The sequence below is a fragment of the Hevea brasiliensis genome, chromosome 16 (genome assembly GCF_030052815.1).
Source record: "Hevea brasiliensis isolate MT/VB/25A 57/8 chromosome 16, ASM3005281v1, whole genome shotgun sequence".
NCBI lineage: Eukaryota > Viridiplantae > Streptophyta > Magnoliopsida > Malpighiales > Euphorbiaceae > Hevea > Hevea brasiliensis.
In genome coordinates this window covers 55644106-55659104 of record NC_079508.1, presented here as the reverse complement: position 1 = coordinate 55659104, position 14999 = coordinate 55644106, and the positions used below count along the sequence as shown (strand labels likewise).

At 32.6% G+C, this 14999-nt stretch overlaps 2 protein-coding genes across 4 annotated transcripts; both read left to right on the top strand.

Moving 5' to 3' along the window:
* The first annotated feature begins 303 nt into the window (after positions 1 to 303).
* Positions 304 to 3820, top strand: LOC110662630 (probable serine/threonine-protein kinase PBL2). 3 transcript variants are annotated; one of them, XM_021821679.2, is made up of 6 exons: positions 304 to 605; positions 1034 to 1362; positions 1458 to 1593; positions 2459 to 2592; positions 2693 to 2816; positions 3052 to 3820. In XM_021821679.2, the coding sequence occupies exons 1-6, from the start codon at positions 542 to 544 to the stop codon at positions 3456 to 3458; spliced, it is 1194 nt and encodes a 397-aa protein (XP_021677371.2). In that variant the 5' UTR covers positions 304 to 541; the 3' UTR covers positions 3459 to 3820. The 3 variants fall into 3 exon arrangements, with proteins under 3 accessions (XP_021677371.2, XP_021677367.2, XP_021677374.2); XM_021821675.2 differs by having other exon boundaries at positions 2456 to 2592; XM_021821682.2 differs by lacking the exon at positions 304 to 605 and adding an exon at positions 647 to 783 and having other exon boundaries at positions 2456 to 2592.
* Positions 3821 to 5726: 1906 nt separating this feature from the next.
* LOC110662620 (COP9 signalosome complex subunit 2) lies at positions 5727 to 14058 on the top strand. Its single transcript, XM_021821672.2, has 12 exons — positions 5727 to 5889; positions 6080 to 6172; positions 6855 to 6933; positions 10416 to 10656; positions 10727 to 10801; positions 10888 to 11022; positions 11833 to 12020; positions 12840 to 12908; positions 12988 to 13078; positions 13167 to 13301; positions 13416 to 13528; positions 13670 to 14058. The coding sequence occupies exons 1-12, from the start codon at positions 5880 to 5882 to the stop codon at positions 13758 to 13760; spliced, it is 1320 nt and encodes a 439-aa protein (XP_021677364.2). The 5' UTR covers positions 5727 to 5879; the 3' UTR covers positions 13761 to 14058.
* Positions 14059 to 14999: the final 941 nt, after the last annotated feature.

The window sequence follows — 14999 nt, the reverse complement described above, 5'->3', positions numbered from 1 at the left end:
TTTGTGTTATAATTTGAACGTCAAATTCAAAAAATTCACTTATCTAAAAATATTAAAGTTGAAAATGATATTAAAAATAAATTAATAAAAATAAATTATGAGCTGGAACACCTGCCGCCATGGCCGCATACTTTTCGCAGCTTTGAACTTTCAACGGATGACGAAGGGCTCTGAGGGGCCTATGCATTGCTATGTCTGTCTTTATGTGTAAGGTAGTAGTAGTGGTGTTTGTGTAAAGTCAGATATGAATGCGTGGGTCCCTTCTCTCTGGCAGTTGCATTGAATTTGATACGCTAATGGAGGTTTCCTTCATTGACCAGATTGCCTGCTTATCTCCTTCTTCTCCTCCTCCTACTTCTCCTTCTTTTCTCTTATTCCCGTCAATAAACAAATAAAATCAAATGGACGCTTTTAACCATTCTCTTTTACCTCTTTCTCTTTTTTTGTTACTATTATTTGGCCTTCTTGCCTTTCAGAATTTTCAAGTTTACTCTTCTTCTTCTTTTTGTTCTGTGGGAGAAGAAGTTTTTTGATATTAATTATGGGAAACTGCTGCAGAAAACCAGCCAAGTGCGCTCATGCTTCTTCTACTAATTTTTCTTCTGGTTAGTCTGCTTCTTTTTTATTATTTTTTTAATAAATTACCGTCTGTTGCCTTTTTCTTTATAAATAAAGCAATGGGAAAAGATGTTGTTGGCTGCTATACCATTACTTTTTTTGTTTGAGTCGTACTTGGGATCTTGACATCAAATTCTTCCTCATACATGATTTTCTTCAGGAGGGGTAGTTCCTGTTTAACATAAATTCTCATATTTTTGCATACTATCCTTTGCTCATGAATTTTGCTCTTTCTTGCTGCTTTTTTCAACCCACGGAAGGTTTTTTTTTTTTTTTTTTAATTTTCTGTTGTGTGTTTTCTCACATGAAAATATCTATTGGGTCTGAGTGATTGATCAATCATGCCTTTTATTTGCATACATATTCACGCATAGCTGCTCTTGTTTGAGTTGTTTCTTGCCTTTTGTTCTTTCAGGAAGCAAAAAGTCTCATAATAATGAGTTGAAGCAGGATTCAACCTCTTCCTGCCAGCAAGCTTCACTGGGAAGCTTCAACAAATCTTTGATAACAAGCACGGTTGATGCATCTGTTCCCAGCAATCTCAAATCATTTAGCTTTATTGACCTAAAGAATGCCACCAAGAACTTTCGCTCGGAAACGTTGCTTGGAGAGGGTGGTTTTGGGTGCGTTTTCAAAGGATGGCTTGATGAGAATACTTTAGCTCCTACTAAACCTGGAAGTGGGATTGTTGTGGCAGTAAAGAGGCTCAAGGCAGAAAGCTCTCAGGGCCACAAGGAGTGGCTTGTATGTGCACTTAGGACTATTATATCATTTATGCTCTTTGGCCTTGCAAGACTATTTCAACCCTCATTTTTGTTCTCTTCCTTTCTACTTGGCAGGCAGAAGTTAACTATCTAGGTCAGCTTCGTCATGAAAATCTAGTGAAGCTCATTGGATATTGTGCAGAATCTGAGAACAGACTTCTAGTTTATGAGTTTATGCCCAAGGGAAGTTTGGAGAATCATTTATTCAGAAGTAAGTAAATTTGCTTTTGTGGGACTCATTTTCTCTAATTTTTTTCTTAAATGTTCGAGTAGAATGTTGTTTCTCATGATCTTGCTCCATTGTTAATCGTATAGGCAGTGTTCTCATATAATATGTCTTGCGTGCATTTGTTAATGCCATTTTCAATAAGATACAAAACAGAGCTAGAATTAGGCACATTGAGAACCAATATTACCGCTCCAAAGGAACAGGGTGAACCTTGCAGGAGGAGCCTCATATGCGGGGAATTCCCTAGGATTAAATGGACAAAAATTTGAATTTCTTTGTGGAGGTTATTGCATATACCCTCTGCCCTTCAATTTCTTTTTTCTCAACTCTTTTTGTGAGAACTGTTCCTAAGAGGGAGGCAAGAAAAATTGGTCCTTTTCTTGACGAGGTTGTGGGTATATTCAGTGAGGTACACATTTTAAATGAATTAAGTTGCGTCATTGCGGAGTTGGAATTAGACCAGTGAGACTGATGCAGCCTGATTTTGGTGACTTTGATTAGGGATGGTATTCTTAATAGTGTTGATTTGATGGATGGTTGCTCCTGTTAAGCTAAACTGCAATTTGTTTTCCCAAGAAAACTGGAAATTAGGAGCTCAATAAACATCACTTAAGAAGTGGTTCCGAAGTAAGTCTGCAGTCAATAAAAAGAGCATTCACAGAAAGTTGTTTTCAATAAATTTGTTTTGATTCATGCATAACAGCATTTGGAAATGATTTTCCAAGAAGCTTTTCTCTTGTTTTTATTTTTGTAGGCCTTGAGATGACTGTTTCAACTATGGATTCAAGCATCTATATGCTTTCACCTTAGTCACTAGTTATTGACAGCCTTTCTTTATTTGTAGAAGGGGATCAGCCTATTGCCTGGGCTATGCGAATGCGCATTGCCATTGACGTAGCAAGGGGATTGTCCTTCTTACATGGTTTAAATGCTAATGTAATCTACCGTGATTTGAAGGCATCCAATATTCTACTTGATTCGGTATGTTGAAGCCTTAAAATTTTTAATTTATTGATAATCAGAGGTTAACAATTCTGCTAGACTTGTATATGGCTGATGGACTGGTGAAACTCTTTTTCAGGATTACAATGCAAAGCTTTCAGATTTTGGCCTAGCAAGGGATGGTCCTACTGGAGATAATACTCATGTTTCAACCAAAGTGGTGGGAACTCGGGGTTATGCTGCACCAGAATACGTAGCTACAGGTTAGTTAACTTTATGTCACAGATGAGTTTTTTCTAAGAAGCTCAAAATGGTGGGAAATTGTCTGCATTTGCTGTAATGTATGACAGAAACTAATATATGCAGTTATATTTTTTTAAATCATGTAGTTGTTCTTTGTCCATAGTTTTTGCATCTTAATACACCTTAAACTGTTAAAGCAAAATTAAGAGCTTTTTAACGGCCTTTTCTTTCCTTTTACTGGTTTAAATCAAGCAGGTCACTTGACTCCTAAGAGCGATGTATATAGCTTTGGTGTTGTCTTGCTAGAATTACTCTCAGGAAGAAGAGCAATGGATGATGAGAGAGCTAATTTTGTTGAAGAAACTCTTGTGGATTGGGCAAAACCTTTCCTCAGTGACCCCAGGCGAGTTTTAAGAATCATGGACACCAGATTGGGCGGTCAGTACTCCAAGAAAGGAGCCCAAGCTGTAGCTGCACTTGCATTGCTATGCCTGCATACAGATTCCAAAAATAGGCCACAGATGATCGAGGTTCTAACCACCTTAGAAAAAAACATATCAAAGGACATGCCAACATCACCCTTTCCAGCCAAGCTGGATAGTCACAGGATCAAGCACATTAATAGCCCTCACAGGAGAGTAATAGAGCAACTACGAATTTGATATGACCAATCTTTTCCCTTTGTGTGCTGAATGCTAATGCATCGATCATGTTACTCGGGGAACTGTTCTCATGGTATTGAAGTGCACTTGAAGGTAGTACCTGTAAAGCGTTTACAGAATGTGTTAACGTGCGTATATTGCGAGCGAAGTCAGCTTTCCAGACCATGCAAAAACCAAACTTAGCACTTAGCAGCAAGGAATCAATGCTTGTATATAGTCTCCTAGTTTTAGAAGAATGTTAATGTGGAAATGGCATGTATATGCATATGTAAGTGGCTCTTGGTGTAATTTTTGTTTGTTAGGTGGATTAATTAAACAAAATCCTAAAATGAATTAAAAAAAAAAAAAGGTATTTCAGATCAGTTTATTACTCTCTCATAAGATTGCATTTTGTCTAGGGTGGTAAGCTAAAGCTACTTGTGAATTTTGAGTGGTATTTTAATTTCAGCCCTTACTCTTTTTTAGAAATAAAAGTTACGTAATGTTATTATTATTTTTTTTCTAGATGCGTCTATTTTAATTGGATTTTTTTTTTGTCTATATTTGATTCATTGTAAACTCAGATACATATATAATGTCACTCATCTATTAAATACATAAATCTTATTATAATTGTGTTTTGAATATATTATAAATCAGTCCTTATTTCAATATTATAAAAGCTTTGTATATTTACTATACTCCAATGGGTGAGCAAAGCAAACCAAAAACTAAACTCTGGATTGTAATTGAGAATCAAATTCAAATTTAAATTCATTAATTATTACTTCAATATTATATGTAATCTTTGTTTTAATTTATTTGTTGATCAAACCAGCTTATATTATTTAAAATAATTTATTTATTTATTCATAACATTTATTGAGTTTATGAACTAAAAAAAGAAAAGTTAGGGCCATCTTTTTTGGCAACTTATTTTATTATATTATTCTTATTTAATTTTAAAATTCTATCACAAATCTCATTTAATAGTCTTTTTACTTATTTTAATAATAAATTAGCTAAATTCTTGTACTGTGCATAAATTTAATATAAATTAACTTTTTTTATATTTAATTTAAATTTTAATATTCTAATTTTTATTAAAATCATTTATAATTTTTTTTTATATAATTTGACTATTAAAATCTATAACATATAGCTATAATACTCTCACTTTAATACTTTATTTTTAATCTTTATATGTCCAATTTAAATTTTGAATAAAATTATATTTTTGTCATTTTTTTAATTCATTTTTCATGAAAAATAAACTAGCATATATATGATTAAAATATATTACTCATAAAATTAAACAAATGGAAAAAAAAAAGTGTCTTCATAATAATTAGTAGATAAATAGTGGAAACAAATAAAAAAATAAAAATAAAAGAAAACATATACAAAATCAACCTCAGAAGTTTATCTTGATATACATCTAAAAATAATTACATTTACCTTACTATTTTTGCTTTTTTTTTTTTTAGTATTTGGTGCAATTTGATATTTTAGTTTTTGAATTCAACATTCTATTTCTAATCTATCTATATATATAGGCCATGGATTATAAAATAATGACTATAAGTTACAAATTAATGATTGTCTAATATAATTTATTATTTTTAATATAATTAAATAAAAATAAATTAAAATATTAATATAATAATAATAAAAGAATAATTAGCAAGTCAAACTTTGTGCTACATATTTAATTTTTAGAGAAAACTTAGTCTAGATAAATAGATATATTTATAAATTATTTTTTATTAAATATATAATTATTTATTAAATATTTAATAGGTAATTTAATAAAATGTATAATTAAATATTTATAAATTAAAAATATATATAAAATAATTTTTATAAATTAAATCAAATACATTTTTAATTTAAATTCTATCTTAACTTCATAAAAATATCTATAAATTTAAATATATCGTGAGTGAATTATTAATTTATTTATCAAATTTTAACATCAACTGCATCCAATACATTTAAAACATAAAATATTTTGATTTACGTACGATAAACTTTTGAATTTGATGGATAAATAAAGTCATTTAATTAATTTCTAAGGCGAAAAAAATATAAGAATGCTTGAGTTTTTATATGTCGTAGGATAATTTGCTCAAGGTTTTTAAAACTTTTTTTAATAATATTTAAAATGATTGAGTATTTATGCATGAATATTTTAAATATTTATTTAATTTACAGTAGTTTAGTTTATACGGAGGAACAAATTATTATAATCTGTTTCTGTGTTGTGAGGCTAACGTAACATAGGTAGCATAAGTTTCCGTGAAACCATCAAAAGCAGGCAGCTATATAGACGGAATGCCTGCCCTAGTTCTTTACAAAGGAATCTGAATCCGACGAGCTTCCATTGTTTCCATTTATCCTTTTAATTCAAAAAATTTCTACTCTCCATTTCTGCTTCTAATCATGGGTTCAGGTGCCGTGTTTATCTCTTTTTTTTTTTTAATTTTTTTAAATCATTGTCAACGATCACTTTAGTGACCAGTGAGTAGCTAGGGCTCTAAAAGGGAATCATAATTTTTTTTTCCCTTAAAAATTCAATTAGATGTAAAATTGCCATTGTGTTGATATTGATATGATAACATGACAACAATGGCAATGCGCAGATGCGGATATGGAGGATTATGGGTTCGAGTACTCGGACGAGGAGCCTGAGGAGCAAGACGTTGACATTGAAAACCAATATTACAACTCCAAAGGTTTTTCTTTTTTTCCTATTTTTTTTCATTTTTCTGTTTTTTCTAAGCAAATTGTGAAAATGGATTTTTTTTTGGTATTGGAGAAGTTACTGAGACTTGAGCTGTGCATCTAAATTAATTTGATGTTTTTTGGAGTTAAGCTGATGTTACAAAATTTTTTTGATAAAGAGCTAGTAGTATTACCTATAGAAGTGTGCTCGGAAAATATCATGGGCGTTACCTTTATGTCAGTGGCAATCTCTTGCATTTGCATTTTGGTTTCTTTTGAAGATTATTAAGGAATTGGGTATCACGGAATGTTTTTTTATGTGATCCTACTAGGTGTCTGTTCTGAGGCAATGAATTTTTTAATTAATTTTGGATATTAAAAGTATTTGCTAGGGCATATAGATTCTTAGAATTTTGATAAAGTATTTGTTACAATTACTTTGCTTTTCTATGTAATTCTGTTATCCTTGTTTGGGTGTTCTCATGTAATCTTTTATTTAATAGACGTTCCATTACTTGCATCCTTTCAGTTAACTAGCTATTAGCTATGCTTAAAATTTGTTTGAAAATCAATTGTTGTAAGATACTCTCTCTATGCAGGCAAAGTTGTAATGTTTGTATCAGCTTTGTACTTTATGATTTTACTAATTTATCTTTTTTTTTTTTGTTTTTCTCCATTTTTATTGTAAATAAGGTTTGGTTGAAACAGACCCAGAAGGAGCACTTGCAGGTTTTGCAGAAGTTGTTAGCATGGAGCCAGAGAAGGCAGAGTGGTGAGCGCTACAATTCCATTTTACCTTTGATTACTTGGTTTTCAATTTTATGATTTCCCCCCTCTCTTGCAATTCATTTTCCAGTTTTGATATGTAATCAAGTTGAAATTAATATGTTGGAAGAGGCCACAAGTCAAAGTTATGTACGCTTTTAGGAATTTACTTTGGGTAATACAAAATCATTCTTAGCTTAGTTACAAGAATGCGAAAATAATATTAAGTCTTTTCCTAGCCCAATTGGTTTAAATGCCATAGGACAACTATGTTATTGTTTTAAGGATTTGAAAGCACATCCTTATTGTTTTGAACACCTGCTTTTGTGTAGTTCCAGAAAATCAGGAAATCATGTACACAACCTTTACTTGTAGTCAGAAGAACATATAATATATTGGAATTTTTGTTGGTTGCATCATCGTCTTCTGGTTGGACAGACTATGTCTTGAGTTTGTGAGTAGAAATATCTCAGATCCTTAAATTGCATCCTTGTGATTGCATGCATATATTATTCAGGCAATTTATCTTTATCGAAATTCTTTCTTGGTTGGAGAAATATGTCTCATCTGTTTCATTGGTTTTCTTTGTTCTGCTTCCAACTTTATGTCTGTAGTTTCAATATGATTTGCAATTGGAAATTTTACTTCTCTTAGCTTCTTTATATCAAAATATCTTCTGTGATTTCTTTTTGGAAGTTTAGCTGGTTGTATGTTTTTCTTTTGTTATTATTGTGCCAATCTACTCCATAGGAATGATGGTAGTTGCTGCCAGAGTCCTTAAGTAATCAGATTCAGGTATGATTTGTTGATTTTATTTTGGATTCCCCCTGCAGTAACCATACAGTCTTCAGAGGGATAGCCTGATTGTGAACTCATTTATCATCTGAATCCTTTTTCTAACTGCGTGCTTGACCTTTAATTACTTGTTTTTCTGCCTTTAATTCTGTTTGGGAGGTAATTCCATATTTCTTTTATTAGCAAAGATTGTTGCTTTGCCTCTGCTGAGCACCATTGCGTAGCTTCTGGTTGCTGATTTAACTTTCCTGCCTCTTCTCTGTGCTCTTTAGGCCTTTGTTGTTGTTTTTGTGCCTTGTAAGTATTGTAAGTGAGATGCAATTCTATGTATTTTTTTTTTTAATTATCAAAAGATTGTTGCTTTACCTCCTCTGTGTACCATTGCATAGCTTCTGGGTTCTGATTTCACTCTTCTTACTCTTCTGTTTGCTCTGTAGGCCTTAAAGGTTGTTTCTATACTTTCTGGGTTCTGTATAGGCCAAAGAGATGCTGCTTTTGCTTTTTGAGTCCCTTTACTTTTTGCTTGGGCTCTTCCACTTTGTGCTTCAGCCTTATAGTGTTACTAGTTTGGCTTCTTGTTTAGTTTTTGTACTTATCCATTTCTAAGTCACGGGCTTCATATTTTGGATCTTAAAAATAAGTGCAAGCATTATCTCCCAAGTCATGTTTAGACCATAGAGCCAAGGTCAACCAAGAAGGATGTCTGTAGCAATCATGGGAATTTCGTTACTCTAAATATACAGCAAAAGAACTATAAGCCATATTTACAGAAATGCAAATCCGAGGTCTGTGCAGCATTTCTTGTCTTTGGATCGGGGGGTTGAAGTCCTTCATTTTTACAGAGAAGTAGATTTCTGTTTGGATTGATTGGCAAACTGTGCTTCATATTTTACTCTAGGAGCTCATAGACTTGACCATCCTCCAGTCAGTATTATTTCGTGGCTCCTTAATATTGCTTGTGGCGCCTCATGTGCTAGACAAGTAGTGATGTAATTCTTTTTTTGAGTTTAGTTCCTCTATTCTACCAAAAAAAAAAAAGAGCACTATAAGCCATAAAGAAAGAAACAATAGAACACTGAGCTGCTGATGGCAAATAAATAGCTTTTTTTATTAATATAATGGCCCTGGCCTATTAATAATGAATTTTATTCAGTTAGGACACCCAGTTGACCCCACTTCTATTTCTTCAGCAGTCAAAGCCCAAGGACAAATGAGTTCTTGAGTCAGCAAGCTTTCTGCATCAATTTTTTTTTCCCTTTTTTATTGCATTGACATCACCCCCCTTTGAGGATAGTCGATAGTGTCATCAAGATAACCGATAGAATCTTAGTCCCTTCCATTCTCTTCCTGATAAAATGGTTTGCTTCAATGGAAGTACCAACAATCCATGCTGCTTTGTTTGGTTGATGACATAACTTGATATGTTTAACCATAATAGATATAGACATGAGCTTTATAATTATAGTATGTCCATGTCAAATATATATGGTACATTAAAATGAATGGATGTTTGATATTTACATGTATGCTTTTTGAGAGTAAAGAACAGGAAAAAGTGAGGTATCTATCTCATCCTTTTCCAAATCGTCAAAGTCATGCACCCCATAATGACCAACAGTTGGTATTTTCTGGTGTTGACATTAGGCTAAATTGGACAACTAGGATTCAAAAGAATCAAAAAATTTTGAAATCAAATGAAAATGCTTGCAGAATTAAGGGAAACATAACAGATTTTAGCTTTTCACACACAGATTTTCCCCTCAAAATACCTAGGGTTTAATCATTATCACCTGTAGTGTTTGGTTGCTTCATATATATCCAAGGAAGGCATGGCTGATAATCTTTTAAAACCATTCGCTATTTGTTCTATGTAGATTATGTAGATGTTTATATATAGAAAGACACTCAAAATTCCTAATGCTTATAAGTTTGAATTCCTAAATGGAAAAATATAAAATTTGTTACTTTGACTAAGACTAATTGAAATAAAATCGCGCAGCAAATCCAAAATTTGGACAAAAATGTTAAGAGTCCAAGAAACCCATTTAACTTTTTGTTGAAATAATAAATTAATGATGCTCTTGTGAAGTGGGCTGTTGTTTTGGTTTCAATTCTCACATTTGGGAAGTGAATATTATGATCTTATTTTAGCTAGTAAGCAACTGGATGACTTGACAAAATTCTAGTTTGCTTGAAATTAATTACAATTGTAAAACATTATCATGGATTTGAAGCTGACTTTTTCATGTAATATACTCATGGAGTGTTATCTTAATATAGCAGTATGAATGAATAACATAATATATTCTTATGGCCATCTAGAGATAAATGGGGTTTGAATGTATTTTGATTTTGATAGTAATGCATATAACTATCAGTGCTTCACTAAATGATAATTTATTACTCTTGTTTAGTAATTTCCTGCATTCCAAAATTGACTTTCATATAGTGGGAGAGGCATCAAAAGGATCAAGGGACAGGCACTTATGTTATTTTGTCTGTGCTCATATTTCATTGTACTATTTGCTGTATGAAAAAATATGATGTAATGTAATGTGTATTTTACCACTCATATTGTCATTGTTTATACATTCTTATAGGATATGCTTTACTGTTGCATGTTTATTAACCTACTGACATACAACTTTATTTGTTTCAAGCCATTTTTAATAATCAGATGATTGTTCTTACCAGGGGATTCAAAGCGCTGAAACAAACTGTTAAGCTTTATTATCGTTTGGGGAAGTACAAAGAAATGATGGATGCTTACAGGGAGATGCTTACATACATTAAATCAGCAGTCACCCGTAACTACAGTGAGAAATGTATAAACAACATCATGGACTTCGTTTCTGGATCAGCTAGTCAGAATTTTGGCCTCCTGCAAGAATTTTATCAAACCACCTTGAAGGCCTTGGAAGAAGCAAAGAATGAGGTAAGATATTTGATAAATAATTTATAGTGCCATTTAGTTTGGGATGTTTATATAGTTTTCTTCTGTGCAGAGACTTTGGTTCAAAACAAATCTTAAGCTTTGCAAGATATGGTTTGACATGGGTGAATATGGGCGGATGAGCAAGGTACCTTGTCAAAATTACTTGAACTTGCTAGTTCTTATAGCTGTATTACTAATTATTTATGAGATTTAATTGTTGTTCATGATCAGATTCTGAAAGAACTCCACAAATCTTGTCAACGAGAAGATGGTACAGATGACCAAAAGAAAGGCAGTCAACTTCTGGAGGTGTACGCAATTGAGATTCAAATGTATACTGAAACCAAGAACAACAAAAAGCTTAAGGTAGATATTGTCCTTTGTCCACTTGATGCTCCCACTTTTATATTGAGACCTTGTGATTGACCTTTCCTTATTTTCAGTAAAATTTATTTCCAACAAAGGACCAACAAAAAGAAAATCCTTAAGGTTGTTAAGCTACTCAACAAATGCTTCAGGACAGCTCTTTGAAATGATGTCTTGTTTAAATAACAAGCTTACCATATTTTCAGCTGGAAACTTGATAGTTGATAACAAGCCTGAAGCTCATGCATTTGTATCAAAACTAACAAATAATTCTCCTTATGAAACATCAACAGTCTGAGGGAATTAAGTAAACTGGAAATTTTATGTAGATAGCAATAATATATATGATTACACAGATTGGGCAGGATTTTCTATTTTGGAAGTTGCAGATAAGTTGGTGGCTATTTGATTAATCCTTGCTGCCTAGTTGGCAAAATTGTTAAGCCTGGTATGTCTGAGAACAGAAAACTGGATAGATGCTCTCCTTCTTTGGAACATAATGCCACTGACCTTTAATGTATACATGCTTTGTTTCTGGTCGTGTGGTTAAATGTTGTTGGATTTTGATGTCCTGTATGTATTCCAGCAGGACTCACTTGTGAAATGCATTGATATTTTTCAATGAAAAATAAAAAGTAGGTTCGAATTGTAATATATTTGCTATATGTTCCTGTGACCTTTGTGACAGTTCAGTTTCTCTATTAGGTGGGTGCACCAGGATTGTCATGATGATTTGTTTGGAGGCTTGAATTCTCTATCATCTTTCTACATTTATATATAGTGATGTTCCTCTGTGTTTTGTCCTACCAGCAATTATACCAAAAAGCACTTGCAATCAAGTCAGCAATTCCACATCCAAGGATAATGGGGATAATTCGAGAATGTGGTGGGAAGATGCATACGGCAGAGCGTCAATGGGCTGAGGCAGCAACAGATTTTTTTGAAGCTTTTAAGAACTATGATGAAGCTGGGAACCAAAGACGTATACAATGCCTAAAGTATGTTTGCTTTCTCTTTTTATCTTCTTTTATTTTTATTATTTGCACACTTACATACAAGTAAGGCATTTGTGTGTTACAGCAAGTAAGAGATAAATGTCAAGTACTAGAATTATTAGAAAAATAAAATCCAAACTTTTAAAAGTAAAAAAATGTAACATGACTGATTGTTTCAACTTTCAACAGAATAATATATAGAGCAAGTGTTAGAGAAATGTGGAGAGAAAATTATTTCTCATTTTGATAGATAATATGTTAGTTGGTGGTTATGAACACACTTTGTTTTGGTGGGGGAGGAAACCAACAAATTTATTCATAGTTTGTTTAGGATAAAGATAAAGACGTTGCTCAAATTATGCAGGACAATAAGAAGTGTTCTCTCTCTCTCTCTCTCTCATTATGGAAATACAGCTACATGTGGACATAAATTATTCTTTTGCCCCACTCCTCACTGCACAGGGCTGCTTTTTGTGGGATATATGAAATATATGTAAAGATTAAACTTGAGAATAAGTACCACAGTTACAAATTGGCTGAACTCTACCTCATAGATGCAGCGTTGTATGATCTTGTTTACATGCTAATTCATAACATTTGGACAATACTATGAAGCAATTGTACTTTATTGAAGAAACTTAATTGTATATGCGTCACAAAAATGGTACATGATCAGTTACGGATTTTCTTGCTATTCAAGATGGTGTATCTTGCTTTTGCAGTGCATTCATTGTACATTACCAATATGATTTGTTCTTTGGTGAGAACTTCCAATACAGTGCCTTAGGATCACCTAACAATGTTAATCATCATGGCTGACAGATACCTGGTTCTGGCTAATATGCTGATGGAATCTGAAGTGAATCCATTTGATGGTCAAGAGGCAAAACCGTAAGTAGTGCTATATATCACTAAGATACGTGATTTTCTTTTTATTGCTTGCACCTTTCTTATGATGATTACTGTTCAGATATAAAAATGACCCTGAGATTTTGGCAATGACGAACCTGATAGCAGCATATCAACGAAATGAAATATTGGAATTTGAGAAAATCCTCAAGGTATGCTTAATGTATTTTGATGGACTTGTGATATAATCTGTTGTATGTTGCTCTGCTTTGGTTTAAGTTGGTAGTGGGCCTTCCTTAGAGTAACAGAAGGACAATAATGGATGACCCATTTATCCGGAATTATATTGAAGATCTATTGAAGAATGTTAGAACTCAAGTGCTGCTGAAGCTTATTAAACCTTATACAAGAATTCGGATTCCTTTCATATCCAAGGTGATTGTTTCTTTCTCACCATTTTACCAGTTATTCCATTGCCATTGTTTTTTCATGTTATTTACAAGAATCTTATAACTAGAATGAGATTTTGTGAACTTGGTCGACTTTCAGGAACTCAATGTGCCAGAAAAAGATGTTGAGCAACTGTTGGTTTCACTAATATTGGATAATCGTATTGATGGACATATTGATCAAGTGAACAGACTATTAGAGCGTGGAGACAGGTAACTTGTTAATTTACTTATCTGTTCCAGTTCTCTGATTAGTTGGGTGCTGATTTGAACGTTCAGGTGCAAAATTTATTACCACTTGCTGCAGCCATTATATTATTATCATCATCATCATCATTGTAAAATGTCTTGCAGGTCAAAGGGAATGAAGAAGTATACTGCCATCGACAAATGGAACACACAACTTAGATCACTTTATCAAACTATCAGCAACCGTGTGTACTGAGATTGTCAGTAGGTAGTGTGATTTCCATCTGCTAAAGTTACTCTACATTTCTCAGTATTTTGGTGGTATTGACAACAGAACTTTTGCTCTCTTGTGAGGCCACAATTCTAGAAGCTACTTCTATAAGTAATCATTAAGATCTGTGTTTTTATAGCTGATGCATTTTGACGAAAATGAGGGTAGAGAATGTATAATCTATAGTATGCTCATAATTTTGATACTGAGAAAATTCCAGTCTTGTATGGACCAATCTGACGGCTTGCGTGCTTTTAATTTACAGTTTTGTTTGTTGGTTTGATTTATAGTCTAGACCACCACACCCACACCAACCCCGACATCACCACCCCCGCCGCCGCACCCCGCCCTCCATTTCCACCACCCCCCCCCCCCCTCGGGTGCTCTCTCTTGCTTCTTGCCTACAACGCTTTAAACGGCCTGCAAAAGAAATAATTAGTATGGCATCCTTAGAATCCAATATGTATATATATATAAAATTCTGCCGGATTGAAACCCAAGAGGTCTGTGTTCCAGTGGAGCTCTGGGTTAATACAGAGGTTTCATTTGGTTCATAGGATGGCATTGATACAGAGTGAGACCTATTCTTAGTTGTAGCATAAATTTGAGGAGAAATTGTGAAAAAAAAAATTGTATTTTAAAATTTTTTATAATTATATCTCATACTAAAAAAATTATTAAGTTAATTTTTACTTTTTCGATTCTATTTTATCATCAACTAAGTTATTAATCAACTGTCACGTCAACTATAGGATATAATTAGTAAACATTGAAAAGTATGAAGTTTAACTAATAATTTAATTAGTATGATATAATTCCAAAACATTAAAAGTAAATGGTTTTTTCTGGTAATTTCTTCAATCCATTTAAAGTTTTTTAGATTATGTCATGGATCAATCAATTTAAGTTTGTACAAATTTTCAAATTTCTTTTAATTGTTATCACTGTATATATTTTAATTATATATAACTTTTATAGTAAATATTTAAGAAAATTTTATTTTTTAACTTTTTCACTTAAGCAAATTAAATTAAAAAAATTACAATTAATTTATTCACTTTTAATTTCAATACCCAATTAAATAATGAATTTATACACATTTTATTTGTAACTTTGGAACCAGATTATTGCTCTGTATATATTTTTTAATTCCAACGTGAGCAATTTATATTTCATCAAATAATGTTCTAGAATGAAAACAATAGCTATTATTTTAATTAAAAA